Source organism: Anser brachyrhynchus, assembly GCF_964034855.1.
Source record: "Anser brachyrhynchus genome assembly, chromosome: 6".
NCBI classification, from domain to species: domain Eukaryota; kingdom Metazoa; phylum Chordata; class Aves; order Anseriformes; family Anatidae; genus Anser; species Anser brachyrhynchus.
The window spans coordinates 34,463,674-34,489,069 of NC_137700.1; the positions used below are offsets into that span (position 1 = coordinate 34,463,674).

A 25,396-nucleotide genomic window follows, 5' to 3' on the forward strand; every position below is an offset into this window, starting at 1 on the left:
CACACTTGCCTTTGGCGCCCAACCCGCCCCTCGGCGGGAGGAACCATTTTTCCCAACTCTCCGGGGGGATCCTTAAGGTGAAGGGGGCGGTATCGGTCTTCTTCCCCTCCATAAAGCCCTGAAAGGCCAAGAAGACATTTATAAGAAATTTAAAAAGTGTTCTTTCGGCGTGTCTTCCGCGATCCCTTCTCCGGCCGCCCAGCGGCGCGCTCCCTTCCCCTCTCTCCCCCTCCCTCGGGTGCCCAGTGGTTCGCGCCGGGCCGGGCCGGGGGGAGGCCCCGCCGCCATTTTGTTTGTGTGCGGGGGAAGCGGGGCGCTGCGCGGAGCGGGGCGGCCGGGGGCTGAGGGGCGGCGGCGGCGGCGGCGCGGGGAGGCGCCGGGCGCTTGTGCCGGTTCGAGGCGGTGTGGGCAGCCGGGCGGGCGCCTCCCGCACCTTTCGCGGCCATGTACATCAAGCAGGTAAGGCTGCGGAGTTCAGAACGCCCGCCCGGGCCTGGCTCGGGCGCTGAGGGCTTTGCCCTGGCCGCTTCGTTCGGTGCTGGGGGAGGGCTGGGCCCGGGGCCGGCCTGAGAGCTCCCCGGGGACCCTGCGGCCGGGCAGCGTCGGTGTGCCGGCCCTGCGGGCGGCCTCGGGCTGTGGGCTTGCACCCGCACCGGGCTCGTACGCGAAAGGCTGTCAGGTGTCCTTCAGCTGTTAGCCGTTTATTTTTTTAAACTCTGTTGTGGGTGCATTGAGGAAAATGTGTCTAAATTCCAAGTGCTTCTCTCTGCCCCTTCCCCTGGGAGGAACAGTAGTTACCGTTTGTACTGGGGAGGAGCCCTGGGGCCCGGGCATGGACCACTACCTGTGTGCATCAGCCTTGAAGAGCCCTCTACAGCTAAAGTTCAGATAAAAGGAACGTCCTTGCATGGACTTCAGCTAGTTTGTAAGGTTATGGTTATCGTTAATATTACCGCAGTTAGTATATAACTGCAGTAGTATGTAACGATGCATATCATGGTTGACTTTTTTGGCTGCTTTCTTATCACTACTTATATATGTTCATTTCAATAAACATTTCTTTAAATGAACAATTGGTATATGATGCGTGTTGCTTTAAAGACTTTGAATAAGAATTATCTACAGACTTGAATTGCAAAAAGCCTAAACACTAGTGAAGATATATAGAGTTGTAGTAAGAAGTCCAAAATAAGTCAAAGCAGGGAAAAGGGAGTTTCATGGGGAGGGGGAATTTAGGTGGCCCATTAGCAATAATGTCCTAGGAGCCATAGAAGAGATGTATAACGTGTAGAGCGTGAAGCTATTGAGGGGTGACTTTGCCAATATCTCTTACCTTACAGCTTCCCAAAATCATTACTGAGCTTTAAAATGATTTAGGTCTCAAGTTGAGGCTATGCAAGCCAGTAAAGAAGTTCTGAGGCTTCAGGATGCGTAGGGTGGATAAAGTGAGAAGCCATCTAGAAAAAAAGCTCTGTAGTAGGGGAAAATGGTATTCAGAGCCCACCTGTATTTGAAGCGTTGCCTGGGGATGTGGGTGGGAAAAGTTTGTACCTCTGTAGTAATGTCCAAGAAATAACGATTGGTTGTTTTTAGCTCTTTGTAGAGGCTTTCAAGTTTCTGTGACAATAAAGATGAATTATTCCAGTCGGGGCGTTTTTATGGTAGTATAGGAAAAGCTAGAAAAATAGTAGAGACCAAACTTCTGCTAGTTCTGTTTTTTCCCCGAAGTCTGGTGAATTGGGAAGCAACGTTGTTTACAAACATCTTAACTTTATTTTTTTATTTTTTTAATTATAAACCAGAATGAGTCAATGTAGTTGTTTTGGCCTAGACCTGGTGGCCAGACCTGAGTAGGATTTTCTGTGGCTGCTTTCCTTGTTGAAAGCCATGGGTAATAAAGCAGAGCTTACTATTGTGAAAATGTTCCATTTGGTAGATAGAACGGACTGTTTTTTGTAGGGTGAGGGGTGGGGTCCCATGTTAACAGATGTTGTGATTGGGATGTCTTCAGCTAGTACATTGTCTTCAACTTTCTTTCTATAGTTTGATCTACTAAATCCTGAAATCCTTAGTTGCTTCCAATACAGGTGCTTTAGATTTAGATCTGAATGCTACGTGTTTACAAAATTTCATTTTGCTGTCTAAACTTCAGCAGTTACACTGTTGAGAAATACTTTGTAACACATCCTGCTGTCTTCCCAACAAGTAATTCCTCCTTTGTATTAGTTATGGTGATGAAACATCGATGGCATTATTTTTAACACGATCTTGCTTCTGGTGGGGAAAAGCTGGGGGAAGGGCACAGAGATAAAATGTCAGTTCTGGTCCTTCTGTAAATGTTCTTGCTAAAAGATCAGCAAGTGTCAAAACTTCAGATGTTCGGTGTCCTTCTGATGTCTTACTGAGCAGAGGAAAGCCCATGTATAGTCTTCCAGCACAGCTTTTGATGTTTGGAAAGGGTTGATTAATGCTGAGATGTGCTGGAAGCTGGATCAGTTTTGCTGCTATGGGGAATCGAAGTAGAGATGCTGACACTGTACTGTGCATATTTGGACTGACAAACCTCAAATCACTGCTAGAATGGTTGAAACTTAATGTGCTTCTAGATCCCTGCTCGCTGTGTAGCTCCCTAGCTAAATTGGTTGTGTAGGTTGTATGTGTTTATTTAGGAAGTGAATTACCCAGAACCAAGACTTCTTTATTTTACTTTTCTGTCTTTAGGCACATTAAAACAAAAATAAGACCGTCTTGCATATGAAATAGGTAGAATCCGATAGTGTTTACGGTGTGTAATTCCTCTACTTAAAGAACTTGCAGGTAGATTTCTTATGCTATATGTGGAGAGTGTTATAAAATTAACTGTAAATCTGGCCCTGGTACGATAAGTACTTGATATGTTGGGGGTTTCTTTCCTGTACGTAATATTTGATCCAAATACATTTTCTTGTGTAGTTTTAGATTGTTACAAAAATACTCTTAGAACTCTCTCATTTGCTGTGCTTTGACCTAGATAGGTGCCAGCATCTCTTAGGGACAGATTTTTTTCCCTACATCGTAGTGATACTTAGTTGAGGGGCAAGATGCTGATCTGGAGTTGGAAAGTTAAAGGGGAGGGCAGAGGGAGGGAGAGGAATCAAGTGTATTATAATATTGATGTAAGCACTCTAAAATCTTACAGTTTAAAAAGTGCTTAAGAACAGAGGTAAGTCTCTCGTTTTTCTTGTTAGGTGATCATTCAAGGCTTTCGAAGCTACAGGGACCAAACCATTGTGGATCCATTCAGCTCAAAACATAATGTCATTGGTAAGTTCTGATGCCTCTCTTCTAATGCTAACTCGAGTTGCATTGCTGTTTCAGATGTTGATCAAATTAGTCGCTAACAGTTTTTAATATTCTTCCCACCTTTGATTAATTTATTTATATTTTCTGTGTTGGAAACTTGTTTACATTTATCTGTAACCTGTCACAAGGAGCATTCAATTTACAGCAAAGAACTCAACCATTCAATTTTTGCTGTGACAACAGTATAGGTCTTCAGCAACTGAGTGAATTGTTCATTCAGGCCTATGATCTCTGTATTAGGCAGTCCTCCTGTAAAGGCTGTGCTTGCTAGGACCAAGAGCAGAGACCTTGTACAGGATATTTTTTTTTTTGTGTGTGTACGTGTGGTAACTTTTAAGTAAGCACACTAGCTACCATAAACTGCTGCAGAGAAAAAACAGTAAAGATAATCTTTCTTCCAGCTTTGGAAGGTTGAATTTCTGGAATGTGGATCTTCAAAAAGCGCGACACAAACTTCACAATGTTGTTTTTTATGTAATATCTAATCTAAGAGCATGTTGTTCTGCACCGTTCTCGCGTCTCTTCCTATTTTTGTACATGGACGTCTGCTCCTGCTTTCTCATTTTTACTGAGTTTAGTGATGGTGCAGCAACTTTGAGACTGCTGACCCAATAGAAAACAGTTAATTTTGGACGTAGAAATGTAGTAGGTAGGCTTTACTCTGAGAACTGATAAACTAGATATGACTTGAATAGCATGTTGTATTAAGTAATGTTACTTCAGTAAGAGCTAAAACTTTATCTAGATATGAGTGTTCTTAAAAAAAAAAAGGGGGGGGGGTGCTGGAGAATCTAGTTTCACTATTGCTTGATTTAATTAAAAAAAAACAAAACCAAAAAAAACCTATCACAAAACATAGCAATTATTTTTGTGAAACGTGAATCTAGAGGGCTTTGGAGGCAGTGTGGTAGTTAATGTAGAGATCATTCAGGCAGGAAGGGATGAAAAGCCTAGGATGCTCGTTGCTGGAAGGCGAGCAGTTCTGAAGTTGACCCAGTAGATGCCGATCTTAAAGACAAAACACTGACCCTTGCTAAAGCACTTCAGAATGTTTTTGAAACTTTTGCTTTGAAATATAAATGGTACTTCCAATCTTTTAAAAACAAAACATTGCTGGATTAGCAAGTGGAGAATACTTAACCCAACCTGAGTCAACCTGAGTGTGCAAGAATGTAATTTTTCTTGTTAAATATAAAAGATTGATGCTGGGACCAGCATCTACTGGTTGATTCCACCAGGAGACCAGTATTAAAAAAATAAAAGGATGGGACTACATAGGATTGGCTTAACCATTATTCTACTTGTATAGAATAGCGTTGTAATTTGTCATTGTGATTGAGTGGGGAAAGGATTGCTCAGTCTTGTTTGTAGAGAGTAACGAAGTGATCCATCTACTAAATTTATCTCATTCCCTTGAGATTTTGTTTTGTCTGGCTGTGTTATGTTTGGGTTCTGTTCTTGAATATTTATGTGCAAAATTTAACATATGTTGCCACGTTAATTGATTTCAATTTGTAGTAATAAACTTTGTGTTTTAATCTTCAGTGGGAAGAAATGGATCTGGAAAAAGCAACTTCTTTTATGGTAAGGGTGAACTTCTTTATATAATATCGTTGGGATGGTGGTGATATAAGGGTGTTTGTGGTTTTTTTTTTTTTCCATAAATTGGTTTACCAATTTGAACTCCTTGAAGAACTCCTTAACAAGGAGTGGCAGGATAGCGAGTCAGAAGGACGTATGGTTCTCTCCCTGATAGAATAATAGAATAAAATTTGAAATATTTTACTGTGTTTAGTTAGAAGGAAGACTAGAAACTTTTTATGTATAATGCTACCTTACTAAAGGAGATCAGCCTTATCTGTAAGACGATACATAATTGTAACACAGGACAGGGGAAGGGAAGAGGGCAGGATGACCTAGGCCCAGAGGCCTGTAAAGAATAGGTGAGGAACTTGTGGTATGTACATCTTTGGATATGTAAATGGCTTAGTTTAGTATGGATGGGTAAGTTGGAACAACAAGATAAGAAAGAAGGAGATGGCTGGAGCATGCACAAGAACTGGGTTCAAGCAGTGAACGTAGTGAGGAAGATTACTGACAACCACCAGAGACCCCTGGAAGACCACCAGTGGAAACATGCGTGTATGTGAGGAACGTTCCCACATTTTCCCAAATGATGGGAAATAGTATGAATGTGAGAATTATTTCTTGGAAACCTGATTGATATGTTTGTTTTGATTGATTATAACCCCTGTAGCCTGGACAGTTCAGCACACACACTAGGTGAAGTGATCCCCCATGCATCCGGTGCCACAATTAAAAAATGCCTGCTTTCTAAAACTCCAAATTGAGTCTTAGAGAGTTTCTTTGACCAGCTTTTATGGTACCAGCAGATAGATCATTATATGACAGTGATGAAAAGAAAGGTCTTAATGCACTTATTAGTTACCTTCAGGTTTATCATCACTATTCAATTTCTCTTAAGAGTCTTCTAAGATTTTTTTAAATGGCAGAAAAGTATTTACAGGAGGAAACTGATTCTAAGTATCACCTGCCTTGAAAACTGATTGTAATATTTGCAGTTACTTTACACATTCTTACTGGCTAAATTTATGGCAAAGCTTACTTGAACACACAAACTTTTAACGTATGATTATGTGGTGTGGAAGCATCAATGGAGAAGAGAGTCAAGGTAGAGATGCCAGCGGACTTTGTGATGTCAGTGTATATGAATTGTCAAGTGTTCAATATTTTAGTGTTTTTACCCAGGCTTGTGTACTATGTATTTGTAGAGAAAAGCGTGTGAATCCTAGGTTGTTCAGCATTGTTAATTGCTTATTCAATGAACTAGTACGATGGTGACAATGCAATTTCTTCTGAGAAATTCTAGTGTACAGCAGGCTGAGTGATGAATGAAATCCAGCAGATGTTTTTTTTTCTTTGTGAAAAGAACACTAAGATAGTAGTAGTGGTATGACAGTAATGTGCAATGGTATGTTTTACATTAGGAACTGCTGAATCTCTCTCTAAAGGACAGAATAAATCCTGTTTTTTATTACAGCAATTCAGTTTGTCCTCAGTGATGAGTTCAGTCATCTTCGCCCAGAGCAGAGATTGGCTTTGTTGCATGTAAGTGAGGTGTATGATAATAAGACATCAGAATAAATGCATTTCAATTTTACTATAAAAATGGTCAATTGCTGGGATGTAAATATTTTAAACCAGTTATTTTGGAAGCATTCTTAAACATGTTAGTTTACTTTTTTACTTTGGTAAAAGGGAACTTATTACAAAGTAATACATTATCTTTATATATAGGTAGTTAATTTAATGCATGCCTGTGAATATCTATCTAAGATTTTCAGAACTAAAAATATACGTACAGGAACTTACATAGATGCTCTTCCCTTTCAGATCCATGGAAAGAGAGGGGAATTGTAATTGTCAGGGAGAAGGGAAGATAAATGAGCTCAAAATCCTTCTAAAGAGGGAATTATCTAACCAAAATATCTCCTTTTGTAGGAAGGTACGGGCCCTCGTGTTATTTCAGCTTTTGTGGAAATTATATTTGACAATTCGGACAACAGATTACCGGTAAGTTAAATGCTTCAGAAATAGATGATCATTTCAGACTCCAGTTCTCAGTATTATTAAAAAATAGTTAGTATGAGAGCTGCTTTTGAATTAGTTCCTGTAAAAAGTGCAGTAAATGTTCTGGATTAGTTATACCTACTGCAAACAGTTATATTTACTTGTCTTTGTTTTCTTAAGATTGATAAAGAGGAAGTCTCACTTCGCAGAGTCATTGGAGCCAAGAAGGACCAATATTTCTTAGACAAGAAAATGGTGACGTAGGTACTTCTTTGCCTTAGCTGAATGAGCTGAGCAGTATTTCTGTAAAATTACGTAGTCATAGTAAACATTTGCATCTCTAGTCTGAAGCAATTTCTCATGAGTTCCATGAACAATACTGATTTAGTTGTATAACACTGAGTACCAGTAGTTTGACATTAAGGACATCAGTCCTTGTGTAATAGACAGCAGACTTCTTTGAATTTACAATTTAATTCGTTCATTAATATCCTGCTTAACTGCTTATATAGTATTTTTCAGGCCTGCCTCTTTCTTTTTTTTTAATAACAGCCACTAGACTTAAGGTTGTTTATTATCCTTCTGTGTGATATGTACCTGTATTTGCCACCTCTGTGTAGCCAGGTGTTCATCTTTTTTCCAGAGCTATAGGATTTTAGCTGGTGTCCTTTTCTATCCCAATTTCACCTTAGAATTAGGTATTATCTTACGGTTTTTTGAAGAGAGCGTACATTGCATACAGTGATCATAGTAAGTGATATGTTGTTCTGATACTTCACTGTCACTTTTGCTGTGTTTTTAATAAATTCACAATAACGTTTCAGGAAAAATGACGTAATGAATCTTCTGGAAAGTGCTGGATTTTCTCGCAGTAACCCATACTATATTGTCAAACAAGGAAAGGTAAGATTCTTTTACAGAAAGTGAAAGAAATTACTATCAAAAATACTATGTATCCTGGTTGGCAAATGTTAGGTTTGGTTTTCTGCTGCAATAACTTAAATCTGTTTTAGTTTGAAACAATTCTTCTAGATGCATCATTGCAGGTGTTGGAGTAGTGCATGTTGATTTTAAAATGGAAAAAAATGCTTTAATGCAGTAAATGTTGATATTTAGAAATGATACAATCACCTTTGCAATTCCATGCAAAATAAACTTAATTCATGTGACTGTATTGGTGTAAGTTCATGTATTTCTGGGCTTCAAGGTGAGGTGCTGACTGTAGAAAATTGTTAATATGCTAAAAACACTGTGAATTGTGGGTGAGGGGAAATGTGTGGAACCAGAAAGCCTGGAAAGGGCTCACAGTGTGACCTGTGTTAATGGCACCCAGATTAGATGGCTTTCAAGACCCAAGAATGTAGCAAAGAATATCAGATCTAGAGACAAAGGACAGGAACGACTTCTAATGGCTCACAGCAGTGGGACATGATGGAGACAGTGATAACTGCCAGCTCCAAAAGGTTACTGAAAAGACTACTCAAAAGGGGAATGCAGGAGACTTTGAGGAAGACTGGATGGCAAAAATGGTGACCTGAAGGGATGAAAGACATGGACTGCTGATGGCTCTTGAACAGAAAGCCTTTACTGCCCTTTTTTCTCCACTACATACACTTTTCCTGTAACCCCATTGATCAGAGACCCTCAGATGCGCCTCAAAGCCAGCCAGCAATTGGCCACTGCCCAAAGCTCATCTTTAACACTGCGTCCAAGTTAATTTATCTCGACCTTGCTTAAGTTTTTGTTTCTACCGCTTATTTCCTCGTTTTCTCTAATTCAGGGACATGTGAAACACCGCAAAGCCACCTTCGAATTCCTTTCCAACACTGACCCAGAAGTACAGCCTCTCAAATGTTTAGTAACATAAATTCTTCTACACAGCTGAATGTGTGTTTTTAAAAAATGGACTTCAGCTGGAAAATCACTGTTTTGTAATGGAGATTGGTGCATGTGACTCTTAGAGCAAGCACAAAGTCAAAATACTAGTACTAGATTTTAGTGTAATACAAATTGGAAACAGTTACCTACTTTTGAAATAATGCAACTTCTCAAATTGTATTGAAGGAAAATGAGTTCTAACTTGGCTTTGTGTGTTTTGGCTTTAATGAGTGTTCCATGAACTGAATTGTTTTAACATTTAACAGCCTCTCCCCCTCCCCGTTTTTAGTGTGTTTTTTATGGAGGTGTTTAAACTAGCTGATTTAGCAGCAGGAATAAAGGCCTGAGCTTTAGCTCTTCTAAATATATTTTTGAGGTTGTAAAGGTTTTTGTGGTTTACATAACATTGGAGCTCCTGAGTTCTAGTAAGAACCGGTAGCATTTGAAAAACAACAAAATGAATTACAAATGGAATACTAGCAATTCTAAAGTAATTTCCTTTTAAGCGGCATGGTAGAGATCTTCCCAAAACCTTGTGCAAGCAGGCACAGCAAAAAAAAAAAAAAGCAAAGTACAGTCTTTGATCTGTTGACTAAGCCATATGTCTAGAGCAGGATATTGAAATTATAGATCTTGAATTTTCAGATCAACCAGATGGCCACAGCTCCTGACTCTCAGAGACTGAAATTACTAAGAGAAGTAGCTGGTACTAGAGTGTACGATGAACGTAAAGAAGAGAGTATTTCACTAATGAAAGAAACAGGTAAAAATCTCCTGGACACTGGTTCTTCTTTTTGTGTTCATAACTGCTGACAAATAGTTAATCACTGGAAGAGGTTGAAGTGTTTAACTGAACTTCTGTCTTTTGTTTTCTAAAGAGGGCAAGCGAGAGAAGATCAATGAGTTGTTGAAATACATTGAAGAACGACTTCATACCCTTGAAGAGGAGAAAGAAGAGCTGGCTCAGTACCAGAAATGGGATAAAATGAGGAGAGCATTAGAATATACAATTTATAATCAGGAGCTTAATGAAACCAGAGCTAAGCTCGATGAGGTAAAATACATTGTCTACTACAAAATTTAATGTGAGCTGTTTTGCTTTTTGCTGATATCTGCTTATGTTCCTCAATAAAATCCTGTCCATGTCCTTTGCTAATTCAACAAATTATGCTTGTCTTTCTGAAACTGGAAGTTTACTAAAACAGTTTTGCTAATTAAGCTGCTTTCTCTGCAGCTTTCTGCTAAGAGAGAGACAAGTGGAGAGAAGTCCAGGCAGCTGAGAGATGCACAGCAAGATGCTAGAGATAAAATGGAGGTAAAAATACTTAAAACGAGGGGTGTCTTTTTCCTTTCCGTTAGATTCTTTATTTTTCTTGTGTATGTAAACATTTTATCTAAGTCTGAATTTAGACACAGACTCCAGAGTTATTTGACTACAAATGAAAAGAGCTCTTACACTTAGAGCTTTAACCAGTAAAGTTAAAAATTAATTTCTAACCTATGCCTTCATCCTATTTGGAAATGGGAGAAATTTATTGTATTTCTTGGTGTACCTTAATCTACCTAATGCTCGTAACTTAGATACTGAAATGTGCATATAGTGTTTAAAATTCTACATACTTAAATTTGCATAGGAAATAGAACGGCAAGTTCGTGAGCTGAAGACAAAGATTTCTGCAATGAAAGAAGAGAAAGAACAACTTAGTGCTGAAAGACAGGAGCAGATTAAACAGAGGACTAAACTAGAGCTTAAGGCTAAAGACCTGCAGGATGAATTAGCTGGCAACAGTGAACAAAGGGTACGTAACTATAATGAGTGAATAAAAGGTGGTTGGTGCAAGGTAGTATATTTGTACCTTGAAGACATTTTAGCTTTACATTCTAAGTTTTGTTTTTCGGCTGTAGCCTTTCATTACTTTGTAAGCTTTGCAGAACAGGTATCTTAAGTTTTTGGCATGTCTTCTTCCTAATTGTAACTGAATTCACTTAACTGTTGAAACAATGTGGTATCAGAGATACTTGTAAGACTGCAAAATTCCATTGCTTAAATTATTCTTCAGAATTATGTATTTATCTAATGATACAGAGTTTTTGATACTACCTCACTTTAAATATTGCTTTGTTTTACTTTCAGAAAAGACTGTTAAAAGAGAGGCAAAAGCTTCTTGAGAAAATTGAGGAGAAACAGAAAGAATTAGCAGAAACGGAGCCAAAATTCAACAGTGTAAAAGAAAAAGAAGAGAGAGGAATTGCTAGGTCTGTGATGTTCTACAATGGGAACTCAAAGCATTTTAGAAAGAACCAAGATAACTAGCAGAACAGCCATGTGTGATATGTTCAGAGTTGTACTTAATATTTCAGAAAGGGGTGTCTGTCCTTGTGTAAAGAAGCCTCCTTTAGTGTTGGGTGTTAAGGCTGGGGGAAGTCAGTATTCAGTGAACTTAATTTTCAGCCTTCACCATTTTGTGGAATTTTACGGACTTGCTGTTTTATGAAGTCTTTTGGGTGGTTTTATTGTGTACAATGTGATCCTTCTCTTTTTGTTACTGATTTGGTGCTTAATCTTTAGAGCATGGTGTGACAGTTCTGGAAATTTCTTATGGTAATTCTCAGTGCTTTTTCTTCATATATTCAAGAGTTCTTCATAATACAGCATGTGTTCCCCTTCTCAAAATAGACTTGCACAGGCTACGCAGGAAAGAACAGATCTTTATGCAAAACAAGGTCGGGGAAGCCAGTTCACATCCAAAGAAGAAAGGGATAAGTGGATAAAGAAAGAACTGAAGTCTCTAGATCAAGCCATCAATGACAAGAAGCGGCAGATTGCAGCTATACACAAGGATTTGGAGGATACAGAGGCAAATAAGGAGAAAAATTTGGAACAGTACAGTGTAAGTATAATTACAATGAATACAGGCTTTTCTGATGGGGTGTAGTCTTTTAAAAATCTGTTTTTGGAAATGCCTGCAGATAAACTCTGAATTCCCCTCAACACTGCCTCAAACTTTGTTTACATTTACTTTCTTTGTTTTTTTTTCCCCACAAAGTGTTTGGCCTGAGTTTTCAGAGACATAATCTGCTTTGCTCTTGTTTATGATGAATGTGGCCATTCCATATGGATAACAATTTATGTTTTCATAGAGGTTGGGTGTTTTCCCTCTTCAGGGAAGACAAGAGAACAGTATCTTTCAAACTCCGCTGCCAATGCTTTCTTTACCTTTGCATCACAACTGCAGCTGGTTAGCAGTTGGGTCCCTATCAGTGGCAGAATGTTAAGCTTTCAGTATTATCTGCATAACTTTCAGATTTTAGTTCCCGTGCATTCAGAAACAGCTGTAACTGCAAATACAGCAGTGCACTCCAAAAACATCACTTTTGCTAGGAGCTGCAGGAGTGAAATTTGGGGTAATCTTTCACTTAGGGTAAGAGAGCATCCATTGCTAATGCTGTCACCCTGTGTGTGCTGAGGGACATTTGTTGTCTTTGTGTAATATATCTACTGAAATCAAGGGTCAGTCTGAAAAAAGATCTAGGAATATAGTTCAAAAAGAATAGTGTTCTGGTAAAATACCTGATGTAGGCATCACCCATGTAGTGTAAGTAATGATTCTGAGTTGATTTTTGAAACAAGTAACATTTACCACTGATTGTAACATTATTGTATGGCTCAATAGGAATTATTAGATAGAAGTGAAGGTGTTAAATTTGAAGTGTTCTTGATTCCTTTAATAAAAATGTCTCGCTTTTCTTCTCCGGAGGGAAGGTTGATTTATGCTCAAGCTAAAGGAGTTACATAAGGTGTCTTGGGTGAAACTCCATGGGGAACTTACAAAGTTGGGTTGGAAAAACTTCTGTTACTGAGAGAGTAGCTGGTCCTCCTGGATGTAGATAACTATGAAAATGTAATCTGCATGCTAGCCCCAAGCTGCTTTGAGAATGGCAGGTGTTATTAATGAGGAAGGGACGGAGGTCTGTGCATTTGCTTCAACAGCATGCTTTTGATGGCAGCTGTGGTAAAGCACAAATACTGCTGGAAAGCAGGCTAAAATTTTGACTAATATCAGCATGGCATGATACGCAAGACTAGTATGTATGTTCTTATCAGAAGTGTTACTTCAGAACATGGCTACACATGGTTGTGTATGATAGTTACTGTTTTGATATAGTTTCGTGCAATGACCTAGTGAGCTGTTTCATTGTATAACACACATATGTGCAGTTTGTGCCTCCTTTGCAGTCTGTTTGATCACTTCAACTTGCTGCTGCTCACTTGCTGCCAAAGACGCTTTTATTCTTAGTGCTTTTATAGTTTGTAACTATTTGTTTTGTGAAAAGCTTTGTAAGAATTGTTTCTGAATTCTAAGTAGTAATTGTTAGTATTGAATTTGATGGGGGGTGGGGGGGTGGAATTTTACCTGAAAAGAGCTGTAGTTTCATAGTGATCTTTTCTTTGTGTTAGAAACTGGACCAGGATCTTAATGAAGTGAAGGCTCGTGTTGAAGAACTGGACAGAAAGTACTATGAAGTGAAAAATAAAAAGGATGAACTACAGAGCGAAAGAAAGTTAGTAATTAATTGAAATATGTCTGAATCTCACTTAATGTGAAGGACCCCAACTGTGTAGTTGTTCACATGGCATGTAGGTATGTTTTTAAGTATAGCCATGTCTGAACTTCTGCACTTAGCCTTCCCATTCAATTAGCAGTCTTTAGATTTAAAAAAATAAAAAATAAAAATTTCATTCACCTTTAAAATACTTACGCTTTATGTATGCAGTTATCTATGGAGAGAGGAGAACGCAGAGCAACAAGCTCTTGCTGCAAAGCGGGAGGACTTAGAAAAGAAACAGCAGCTTCTCAGAGCAGCAACAGGAAAGGTAAGATGCTTTGTGATAATTCCATGTGGAAGCTTTTCTTTCCCATCCTAATGGAAAAGTCAGAGTAACCTCCTAAAGATAGCTATGATGGTAAGACTAACCAAATAACTAAGATGGATAAATTGTATCTCTAGGCTGTTTTTTCCAAATATTTCTAGCTCCAGAAGTATTTTGAAATTAGTTTATTAGTTTTGTAAGCTTAAGATAACAGAGGAGAGGTGAGGAGACCAGGTAGATATGGAATACTTCTCAATACTTTTGGTACATATATTCCTTTTTAAAAAAAAAGGAAACAGACCCTAAGATGTGGTATGCTTAACTATTTAGGTATCTTACTTTAAAGCAGCAACTCCTGATTAGTCAGCAGGAGTTTGAGAAAGGAGGTTACCTTTTTCTAGAAGTTGAAGATAAAATGGATGTGTTTTCTAGCTTTTGTAATTGCAATGCAATAATGAATTATGCTTTAACAGGCCATTTTGAATGGTATAGACAGCATAAACAAGGTTTTGGAGCACTTCCGTCGAAAAGGCATAAACCAGCATGTTCTAAATGGCTATCATGGCATTGTGATGAACAACTTTGAATGTGAACCAGCTTTCTACACTTGTGTTGAAGTTACTGCGGGGAACAGGTAATTACTCTTCAGTGTTACTTACGTCGATGCAGCTGCAGTGTTGCAGTCAAATCTGGTGCTCCTTCCTGCTTTTTTTTGAGAGTTTTTTTGCTCTCCTTGTAATCTCGAGCTTTGGTCTTCCTCTTTTCAAACTCTGTTATATAGCATCATTTAAAACATCAAGAAGGAACTAAGAGGAATTCTGCCTATTTTAAAAACTTGATCCTAGCCTCTTAAACTTCTTCCAGGGTGGGAGGGAGTTTGTGGGGAGCAGGGAGGCAAGGCCCAAGACCCATGCTCCAGATACTTGCCAGAAGCTGTCCACTGTAGAGCATTCTACAGTAAGTAATGCTGATGTTTCACTGATAACAGTAGGAGTTATTTCACTTATGCTAGAAAATCGCATGGGCAAGGATAGCTTTTAAGTAGCAGTTGCCAGTTTAGACACCAGAAAAAGGTGTGTTCAGTGAGTCTTTAAGTAATATATTCCAGGAGTGTCCATTGGCACCATCTCAAGTTCTGAATTAATTCATCTTTTTTGTGTGTAATCAGTCCCTGGTCCAGTTCATGCTAATACTTGTTCAAAAATTTGAGATGCTGCCCCTCATCTGAAACACCTGTGTATGTGAGAATTTTTATTTTTTTTTAAAGTACTTCATGGCTCTCCCTGAATCCTGCGGTCACCTGAGGTTTGGAAAAAAGCAATAATAAGCAAACTAATTCAGCTTGCAAAGGAGAGATAACATTTCAGTCCTTCTGATGCTAGTCTGTCATGCACAGGGTTATAGATGTAGTCGTCTTTTCTCTTGTTTGTGTACTGAGGGTTGAGACAAACTCTGTAAACTCATGCAAAGAAAGCTGAGTAGTGGGTGAATTGAAGTGGTATGGAGGACAGAGGTTTACAGGTGAACCAAAAAAAAAAAAGCTGTGTACTACGTGCACAGTTTCAACATGTAAGTGAGCTGCTTTTGTGACTGGATAGTAGAATGTAAAAATCTTCAGTGATCTTGTTCTAATAAAACTAATGCCATCTGCTTACTTAGTCTTAAGGCACAAAAATGAACCGGAGCAAGTGCAGTGTGGCTGTACAGTGAGTGATATGTGACGTTACCTGCCTGCTTAGTGTTCATGTACAAATATAGTTATGCTTCTAGCACCGTCATGCTTTTGCTTGTTTCTTGGACTTGTTAATTAGGTTGTTTTATCACATCGTGGATTCTGATGAAGTCAGTACAAAAATCTTAATGGAATTTAACAAAATGAACCTTCCTGGTGAAGTTACTTTCCTCCCTTTGAACAAGCTGGATGTTCGAGATACTGCTTATCCTGAGACTAATGTGAGTGTTCATTTCGAGCCTTCCTCTATTTTTTCCGTAAATATAAGCCTTTGTTGTTTGAACTGTGTGGGCCTATTGCCCATTATATTCTTCGGTGCTGAATGTTTGCAATTAAATACTGCAACTAATGTATCACTTCCCAGTATCAAAAACCCTTTGATAGCAAAACACTTTTTTTGCCAGGTATTTCTTTTTTGAAGTTGAATTTCCCTTTCTGAGTACATAGGTGTTAATAAAAGGAAGAGTGTTCCTATAACCTGACAACTAATTGCACAGATTATTAAATTTTAATTCTTTAATTTGAAAGCCTGCCATGGATGAAAGTTGAATAGGAGGATAGTGTCCTGTCACAGCTGTGGACACTTTCTCAGTTATTTGAAATGATTTGTGCTTTTATATTTAAAAAAGACCTTCAGTGACAACTACTTAAAAAGTAACTCAAGCATTTCAAGGAAGAATCTGCTCACATTCAAAACTTAGTGAATTAATTGTTTAAATATAATGACTTCCTACAATAATCATGGTAGAGTAAGTTATTTAAAAATTGCTACTTTCCTTTTTTCCTTGGATAAATATAGGAAAAAGCAAACAAAAGAATCAGATTTCTAGCGTGCTTATTTTGGGAGGGCTTTACTAGTAATAATTAACTGTATTAATGTTTGTAACCTGTTCTCTGCAGACAGGTCTCTCTTTTTTGGAGGAGGATTTCTTTTGCTGCCAATAAATGATACATATTAAGCTTGTTTCTGTAGTAATTTAATACTCAGATAAGATTCCCAGCAGACTCATAGTTGACCTAATGCTCGAGCCTAGCTGTTGAAGACTAAAATTGCAAAATACTGCACTTGATTTCCATACAGTGTTCGTCTTGAATGTTCAGTCAGTGTGTCATCTTTTTACCTATTTCTGAAGTAATCGTTCACAATATTGTGCTTTGAGTTCAGGGTTTGACAGTTCTCTGTATCATGATATGCAGAGCTCCAGAAGTCTTCATTCTAGAAATCTGATTGTGAAGACCAACATTCATCTTCAGTGATTTAGAGATACGCTTAACTTTAAAGAATGCGGTGTTATAAGGCAGATTGTATTGCATTTTTACTCTTGATGTAGCTTTTATTTCTAGGGCTCTCTTGAAATGTGCTTGAATTAGTTGCAATTTGCTTGCCGTATTTATATTACTGCACTCTTCTCATTAAAATAACTGTAACTTCAGGATGCCATTCCTATGATCAGTAAACTGAGATACAATCCAAGATTTGACAAAGCTTTCAAACATGTATTTGGAAAGACTCTAATTTGCCGTAGCATGGAAGTATCTACCCAGCTGGCCAGAGCTTTCACCATGGACTGTATTACTCTGGAAGGTAAATGTTGCAATTTTATAAGTTATTTATTGGAAAAATGCAAGTGTTGAGGTTCATTAAACATAGTCTATTAGTGTTGTCAAAATAATGTTATTTTAAATAATATACCTGACTGATATATACAACGCTGCAGTTGGCAGAATACTAAAAATATAGAATATCTTCACAAGTCCCTGAATTATCTTATGATCTAAAAGTTAGTAGCTATGTATTTCCATCCTGAGAATTGCAAAGCAGGTTAGGTTTATAGGCATATTCTTTCAAATTTAGCAGTCATGTGTTCCCTGGAATATTTCTGGTGTATTCCACCAACTTGAAATAGCTTTGAGGGTGTGAATGCATGGCTTTAATTACTGGTAAGTGCAAGGTGGACTATTCCACATGCCAGGTGCATGTTATGTTCTCTAAAATTATTTATACCTCTTGATAATTGCCTACTCCTGGAGGGCAGACTCCATGCACTCTTATTGTTTGTCACCCCTGCCCAATAAGTCTAAGACTTTTAAAGCTGGTAGTTCTAGGCATTTACATTTTCTCCTTATATAACCACTTTCTTGTAAGCTGCATAGTTTCTTATTTAATTTTAAGCACTAGCTTTTTTTTTTTTTAAGGCAATAATAGCAATCTGTTGGTCTTGAGGAATGAAATACTTTCAGTTGAATACCAAAACAAACGTTTAACTTATAATAAATACTTCACATAATATTTTTCAAGTAATGTAATCCTTGACACTGATGCATGATGCTAATGCAGCATTTCTTCAGGTTGTTTGAAATGTTCCAGTTTTTCTGCAAAGTTGTATTATAAAAACCTCTCCAAATAATATGGAGAATATATGATGTGCAATTTATAGTCTCATTCTGTTTTGCTGTTTAGGTGATCAAGTCAGCCATCGTGGTGCTTTGACTGGAGGTTATTATGACACAAGAAAGTCTCGGCTAGAATTGCAAAAAGATGTTAGAAAGGCAGAAGAAGAACTTGGTGAACTTGAAGCAAAACTCAATGAAAACTTGCGCAGAAACATTGAAAATATCCTTTTGTTTTTCTTGGGAAAGGTTGTGTGATGACTGCTTTCATTTTGCAGTTGCAGTAATGGATGAGAAACAGATTGACTTTTGTAAATGTTATGTATCAGTGGTGGCATTTGTTATGTCTGCTTGTGCAACCTGGTTCTGTGTGTTATTGTATGGATTTTAATAACAAAAGTCAAAGTAGAAACAAACAGAAGCCCTGCATGTGGAAATTGGTATCACCAGTGAAAATAACAGATTCTAAAATACAACGGTTGTTTTCGTGTCAGGATTGCATTTTTTTAAAAAACTAATTCTTAGCTCAATGCAAATAGTTAAGAAATAGTTTTCTATACAACTGCTGTTGGTAACATTTCCGTACCAGGGAAATATAGCCGAAACATGGTAATTGAAGCATTGAGTGCTTCTAAGCTGTCATCCATAACTCAGTATTAACTGACCTTAATACAGTCAGGACTTGCTTGCTTTGAAGGGAACAGGAGCACATGTGGATTTGATACAGGAGTGCCTGTCATGCATCTTGTCCAGTATTTTGCTTCTCAGAGGCTGGTCACTGTAGGCTTCAGAACAAGGGAGCTTTGTTAAAATGTCACCATTAATGTTTTGTCCTGGTCTTTCAAGCTTAGAGATGAGGTTAAACACTATGATACTTTCTACTCCTTTGTTATAGTAACCGCTATAACCAGGTATTCTTGTTACCTGTGGTAACCTTCACTGCCTCTTCCGACTTGTGCTATATTTTTAGTACTTGTGTCCTGAATTGCTACATAACATAGCCAGCATATGTTGGGGATGGTGGTGTGGAGAGCACTATACTATAATCAAGCAGGGAGTTGTTTGACAGTCCTGGTCTTTTTAGTCTGTTTATATGAAAAGTCAAATAACTGTCACCTTTTTCTGGAAGCTCGTTAATGCTGTAGCATCATCTTGAGGTCTAGTACCTAGAATTTGGGGGCAGAAGTGGTTTATGCAATTTTCTTCTGTTTTTGAGTTCATTAAATCCTTTTGACCTGTATGACAGTTGCCATAAAAATTACTCTTTGCCTCAGATTTGAGTAAGGGTTAATTGCATTGTTACATCTGTACTTCTATATTTTTCAAGATCCAAGGTTTTCCTTACAAGTTTAAATGTGTATCTTCTGAGTGCTGTGTTGGAAAAGTAATGGGAAAATCAAGCTTTATGGTTTGTTCTTGGTGTTGATAAGGGTCATGAAGTTACGTTTGCTGATAGTTCTTGATTGCTTCTGTGCAACTGAATATTTTAATTTGTTTTGTGAGTTCAGATGAATATGGCAAAGCGAGTAAAAACTAAAGTTACTAGTAGATACGAAATGCATTTAAGATGGAATTTTCCTTAGCCCACTGTATGGATTAATAATGAAATTGACCAGCTAATGAACCAAATGCAGCAAATTGAGACGCAGCAGAGAAAGTTCAAAGCCTCTCGAGACAGTATTTTATCAGAAATGAAAATGTTGAAGGAGAAGAGGCAGCAGTCTGAAAAGACATTTATGCCTAAGGTACAGTAAAATGATATTGAATGTCATTACTGGTTTTATATTATTGTTTCGTTGATGTGATTGATAAATTTGCATTCCTCTCTGGTTAACATCATAATTGAAATATGAAAAGATGATTAGAGATAGTCACAGTAAATATTTACATAAATAGAAAAGTGAAATTCATAAATCTGTGGGCTGCTCTGAGGAATTATTCTGTCTAATACCTGTTCCATAGCAACGCAGCTTACAGAGCTTGGAGGCAAGTTTACACGCTATGGAATCAACTAGAGAATCGCTAAAAGCAGAACTGGGGACCGATTTGTTGTCTCAACTCAGTCTTGAAGATCAGAAACGTGTGGATGCTCTTAATGACGAAATTCGACAACTACAGCAAGTAAGAGGAGAAATGAAAATGTCTTGTCATTGACTGTGGTACCTTCCCAATAAAAACTTATTTTGGTCCTTTTGTGTGAAAAGTCACTAGTGCTGAGTGTATTGTAACTGAGTAGTGTTCTGCCAGGTGGGGGTTGGTACATCTGGAGTTTTCTCATCTGCTAAGTATATTTGTATGTTTTCCTTAAATGCTGGGTGAATTTTACAACGTACAGTTTCGGTTATTTCTACCTGCTAAAATTAGAGTGACAATCCAAAGATGTGAAATATTCTCATACGCAGAATTCTGTGAAGAATGGGTTTGTTTTAATTTTTAACAAGGGAAAAATGAATTAAGAGTCAGTTGAGACAACGAATATACTTTTTTTTTTTTCAGGAAAACAGACAGCTTTTGAATGAGAGGATTAAGCTAGAAGGCATTATCACAAGAGTTGAAACATATCTCAATGAAAATCTGAGAAAACGCTTAGACCAAGTGGAACAAGTAAGGATTTTGTTTTCAGTGCATTTTTGCAGTCTATTTTTGTTTATTTCCAGAGCTTTGATGTATTAATGATTAGATAAATATGTATTCATCTCTCTCTGTAATTAGTGGTATTTCTTGCTTCCCTTAATCCAAGCTGAGTTGCGTGTTTTACTTAAATCTCAGTGTACTATTTGAGGAACATGTGAGATGCTGACCAAAAAAAATCCTGTCTATATATACTGCCTATGTGTAGGCACAGTATATATAGAACAGAGCTATCATAATGATGATCTGGTTAAAGATTTAAGTATAAAGATTTAACTGTTCTCTAAAGCTGTACTAAAATATTTTAAGTTACATGTAGAATAGTGGAAGATAAGTTGGTTATCTGGCTTACACTTTTGTTCCCTTGCGATACGGAAGCTTGATGGTATTTACTTTGTTCTGTAGGAACTGAATGAACTACGAGAAACAGAAGGTGGCACAGTTCTTACAGCTACAACATCAGAACTTGAGGCTATCAACAAACGAGTGAAAGATACTCTGGCACGGTCAGATGGTTGGTAACGCTACTTACTCAAAGAAAAATCTCCAGTGTTTTGAAAGTTCATACATATTGTAATATGAGAAGTAATGATACATTTTGAGTAGGCTATAGTAGTTGCATAGTGTGCAACAGACTTTTTGGAACATGATTCAAAAGTTAAATGAAGCAAGATTTTGTGCAAATCAAACAAGTTGAGTGTCTGCAATTGCACACTGTAATACCAACAAGTAGGTGTCAGTGATAACAGAATTTTGGCTTCAGGGTGTAGTGCTTTTGAGGCAACCTTTGTACAAGTCGTGATCTTCTACAGTTATTTTTGAATTTTGCCCTAATAGTCTAAAACTAAGTTACTGTCAGATGGGAAATAGTATCTGTGTGGTTCACACTCATTTTTGCTTGTCTTTCTAGACTTTAACAATAACAGCCTTTGTGTTTAAGCTGTATATTTATGGTGGAAGGGAAGAGGGAATCTTAACTTTTTGTCTTCAAGTTAATTTTCTGTTCATTTCATAATAGATCTTTCTTTAAATTGTCTCTTTTTCATAAATCGTTGGATGGATAATTACGGATTTTATGCAGGTATGTAGACTTACCACTTTGTGCTTTTCCCCAATATCTCAGATCTGGATAATTCCATTGACAAAACAGAAGCAGGAATTAAAGAGCTGCAGAAGAGCATGGAGCGCTGGAAGAACATGGAGAAGGAGCATATGGATGCCATTAACCATGACACAAAAGAACTTGAAAAAATGACTAACAGGCAAGGGATGCTCCTCAAAAAGAAGGAAGAATGCATGAAGAAAATCCGAGAACTGGGTTCTCTTCCACAGGAGGCTTTTGAAAAGTATCAGACACTAAGTTTAAAGCAGGTAATAAATGTGGTTGGTTTCATGCTATTGGGGGGGGGCAAAAAAAGGTACTGATCCAAAATACTAGTTTCATCTACATCTTGAGTGTCAAATGTGGCTAGAATTGCAAATAACTTTGTTTTTCCATACACAGTTATTCCGCAAGCTGGAGCAGTGCAATACAGAATTGAAGAAGTACAGTCATGTTAATAAAAAAGCTTTAGACCAGTTTGTAAATTTCTCAGAGCAGAAGGAAAAACTGATAAAAAGACAAGAGGAACTGGACAGGGGCTACAAATCCATCATGGAGCTGATGAATGTGCTTGAGCTTAGGAAATACGAGGCTATTCAGCTGACTTTCAAACAGGTAACAAGATGACAACAGTAGCAAAGACTAGTTGAAATAGTCCCCTCAGCTATATGAGAAGAAACATACGCTAAGCGTGGCTGTTACATAGTAATAAAAGACAGCATCACGTTATTTGTTTTGTGGGTTTAATGCTGAAAAAAGAAAAAAGCTGGCATTTTAAGTAGCTGCTGTTGACTATGTTGACATTCTAGCTGCTTTTTAAACCTTTTAAATGCTTCCTTTCTGTTGACTGTACTATGTACAGCCCTTTCTGGGGAAGGTCTAGTGATACATTCTCTAGATTTTAGTTAAGCCTTCCCTAATGCTATTAAAGGATCATAAGTGCAAAGTGTGTGAAGGCTTCTCCTACACATCATTTGCTTAACTGACATCTTATCTGAAGCTTACTGAAGTAAATCGCTTATCAAACAGCTTTTGCTGTTTTCCATTTGAATTCTACCATCTTGTTGAAGAAAAAAAAGTGAAAAATATCGTACTACAAAAGCAGTTGGCTTAGGCCATGTTTTTAGACCAAGTGTTGTATCCTGTTAACTAGTGCTTAAGTTTGAATGTGGATCTTCCCATTTTTGAAACAAATACTGTCTGAGAGCATGTAAGAACAGCTGTTGTTTGCGCTTGATTTCATGATACAAAAATGATTGTTTCCTTTAAGGTGTCAAAAAATTTCAGTGAAGTATTCCAGAAGTTAGTCCCTGGTGGCAAGGCCACATTAGTGATGAAGAAAGGAGATGTGGAAGGCAGTCAGTCCCAGGATGAAGGTGAAGGCAGTACGGAGAGTGAAAGGGGATCTGGATCACAGAGCAGTGTTCCGTCTGTAGACCAGTTCACTGGAGTTGGCATAAGGGTAAGGAGAAGTGTTTGCGTTTCAGTACTTTGAGTATTCTTTTAAATGACAGTTTTCCCATTTTTAAAAAAGTAACATTTAATTAGTCCTGTTCATCTTCCTGTTGCATTGTTTTCCTCTAGGTATCATTCACAGGGAAGCAGGGTGAAATGAGAGAAATGCAGCAACTTTCAGGTGGACAGAAATCCCTAGTAGCTCTAGCCCTGATATTTGCTATCCAGAAATGTGATCCAGCCCCATTTTACTTGTTCGATGAAATTGACCAAGCCTTGGATGCTCAACACAGAAAAGCTGTTTCAGGTAACTATCTACCTTGTACTCATCTTTCGTGTGTTTGAAATGACTGTCTGTCTTCTACTACTTGCTATCTCGGGTGAAAGCTTTTTTAATCACGAAGGCACACTTTCAAATATCCCAACACGTTAGAATTTAACTTTGTGCTTTCCAAAACTTTTGCGGACTCAGGTTTTGGGTAGAAGCTCTGTATTGGCATTACAGCTTCTAAAGAGTCTCCTTACTATGCTTTAGCGTGGTAGAACTAGTCCTGGTTTTGAAATAAAGTAGTTTGAAAAATGAACGTTTAGCTCACCACATTGATTTGGAAAAGTGCTTTATCTGTTTTCTATTATAGAAGTTTAATACCCAGTGATTCTTGCTGAATGGTTGAATTTATCAGAGGTAAGACTGGAATTAATGATGATACTTAAACCTGGCATTGGTCCTTTCTTGAATGTTTTTCATATTAACCAAATGTTCACTTTAAATAAGGAACAGCAAACTTCTGCCTGTCTCGTATGAAGACATACCCTACTTTAGTAGAAAGATGACATTAATAAATAATCTTATGTTCTTTTTTAGATATGATTATGGAACTAGCAGAACACGCTCAGTTTATTACAACAACTTTTAGGCCTGAACTGCTAGAGTCAGCTGACAAGTTCTATGGTGTAAAATTCAGAAACAAGGTAAACAATTTTTAATTATGGTGTTTACTGAGAACGTTATTAACCTGTGCATTTGTGCATTACAATAAGAACTGGAAGGGAATCTGTCTTATAACTAGAAATGCAACACTGAAATATCACAGTCTAGTGTTGGAGTTTTCTCCTTCCAAGTTTAAATATCTGTCTCTTTAAAAGGAGACTAGAAATTCATTGTAAGCTTATTGCTGAGTCAACTGGAGCTTTTGTAAATAAGGCTGTTTTATTCTGTAGGCAGCTACTTATAATTATATTTCTTCTTGTTCCACCAGGTTAGTCATATTGATGTGATCACAGCAGAAATGGCCAAAGACTTTGTAGAAGATGACACCACGCATGGTTAAACAAAATTGTATTTACTGCTTGTTTGGAAGATGTGTATAGTGCGATGTTTATGCCACGGAACTGTAAATTAAAAATATGAAGCATTTAGTCCTTGTTTCAAAATAGTTTTTGAACATACGTTTTAACCAAGACCCCAAAAGGCTTAGTTTCAAAGGAGCTTGAGTATCCATTTTGTCTCTGCTGTATTTTATAAGATAATTGTTAATGTTACCTTTATACAGTACCTGTAGTTTACAAAACTTTCTCTTCCCTGAAATCTTTTGTAAAGTGGCTGTTGCTGTTTTAAAGCTTTTTAGAAAGTGCTAGCTCTTCCTTCCTAGGTATAACTTTATCATTTATACTGCCTCACCTGTTTTCTTAATGGCTTCAATTAAAATGATTGGTTTTATTGCTGTAACTTGTATGCAAGTGTATGGTGTATGTTGTCTGTCTTCAGAGTTCTGCTGAGACAAAGTAAATACTGTTGGTCATATTGGAGCTGTTCATTTCAGAAGTATGAGACGACAAACTTTTTTTCAAGTGAGCTGTACTTTTCTTTTTCCATTTTCTTCACACTGCAAGTGCCAGCAGAAACTAACCCCTGATCTTTGTCCAAATTCATAGTGTTCTGGTTATTGAACTAAAAAAGCTCAGTATCAGAAGATACTGAAATCTGAAAAGACCCCAGAGTAATACCAAGACACTACTCCACCCCATGCTTTCCTCCCTGTTACAGTTCTTCCACATTCTGTCAACCTGAAGGACCAGCGTAACCTGAGCTAGCCTGTCAGTCACAAATCAAACCATGAGGCATCTGACAAAGGGTTGTTGTATAACATGGTGTGCTATTCTGGAAAACTTGAGGCTTTTCTCTGAGCCATGTATTTCTTATTTAAGATTACAAAGTACTTGTATTAAAAAAAAAAAAATGTTGCAATAACATAGCTCTATTCACCTATAAATAAAATACCTTGAATGGCATATAAATAGTACAGTGAGAAACTGTGAACTTGTAATGCTGCGCTTACTCTGTAGGGCACTTCAGTGAAACAGAAGACTAAAGCTGTCGGGTAGGTTTTCATCAGCTGCT

General features: G+C 37.7%; 1 protein-coding gene across 1 annotated transcript; it reads left to right on the forward strand.

The window, feature by feature from the left end:
* Positions 1–300: 300 nt before the first annotated feature.
* SMC3 (structural maintenance of chromosomes 3) lies at positions 301–25,293 on the forward strand. The gene is made up of 29 exons (XM_080597396.1): positions 301–459; positions 3,228–3,303; positions 4,888–4,926; positions 6,404–6,471; positions 6,865–6,936; positions 7,114–7,193; positions 7,758–7,836; positions 9,457–9,574; positions 9,690–9,865; positions 10,046–10,126; positions 10,446–10,610; positions 10,946–11,067; positions 11,489–11,702; positions 13,271–13,374; positions 13,588–13,687; positions 14,158–14,318; positions 15,496–15,637; positions 16,851–17,001; positions 17,878–18,030; positions 19,401–19,552; positions 19,770–19,928; positions 20,304–20,411; positions 20,844–20,952; positions 21,562–21,809; positions 21,943–22,155; positions 22,811–23,002; positions 23,125–23,302; positions 23,861–23,967; positions 24,255–25,293. Exons 1-29 carry the CDS (start codon positions 445–447, stop codon positions 24,324–24,326), a joined length of 3,654 nt encoding a protein of 1,217 aa, XP_080453522.1. The 5' UTR covers positions 301–444; the 3' UTR covers positions 24,327–25,293.
* The last annotated feature ends 103 nt before the right edge of the window (positions 25,294–25,396 follow it).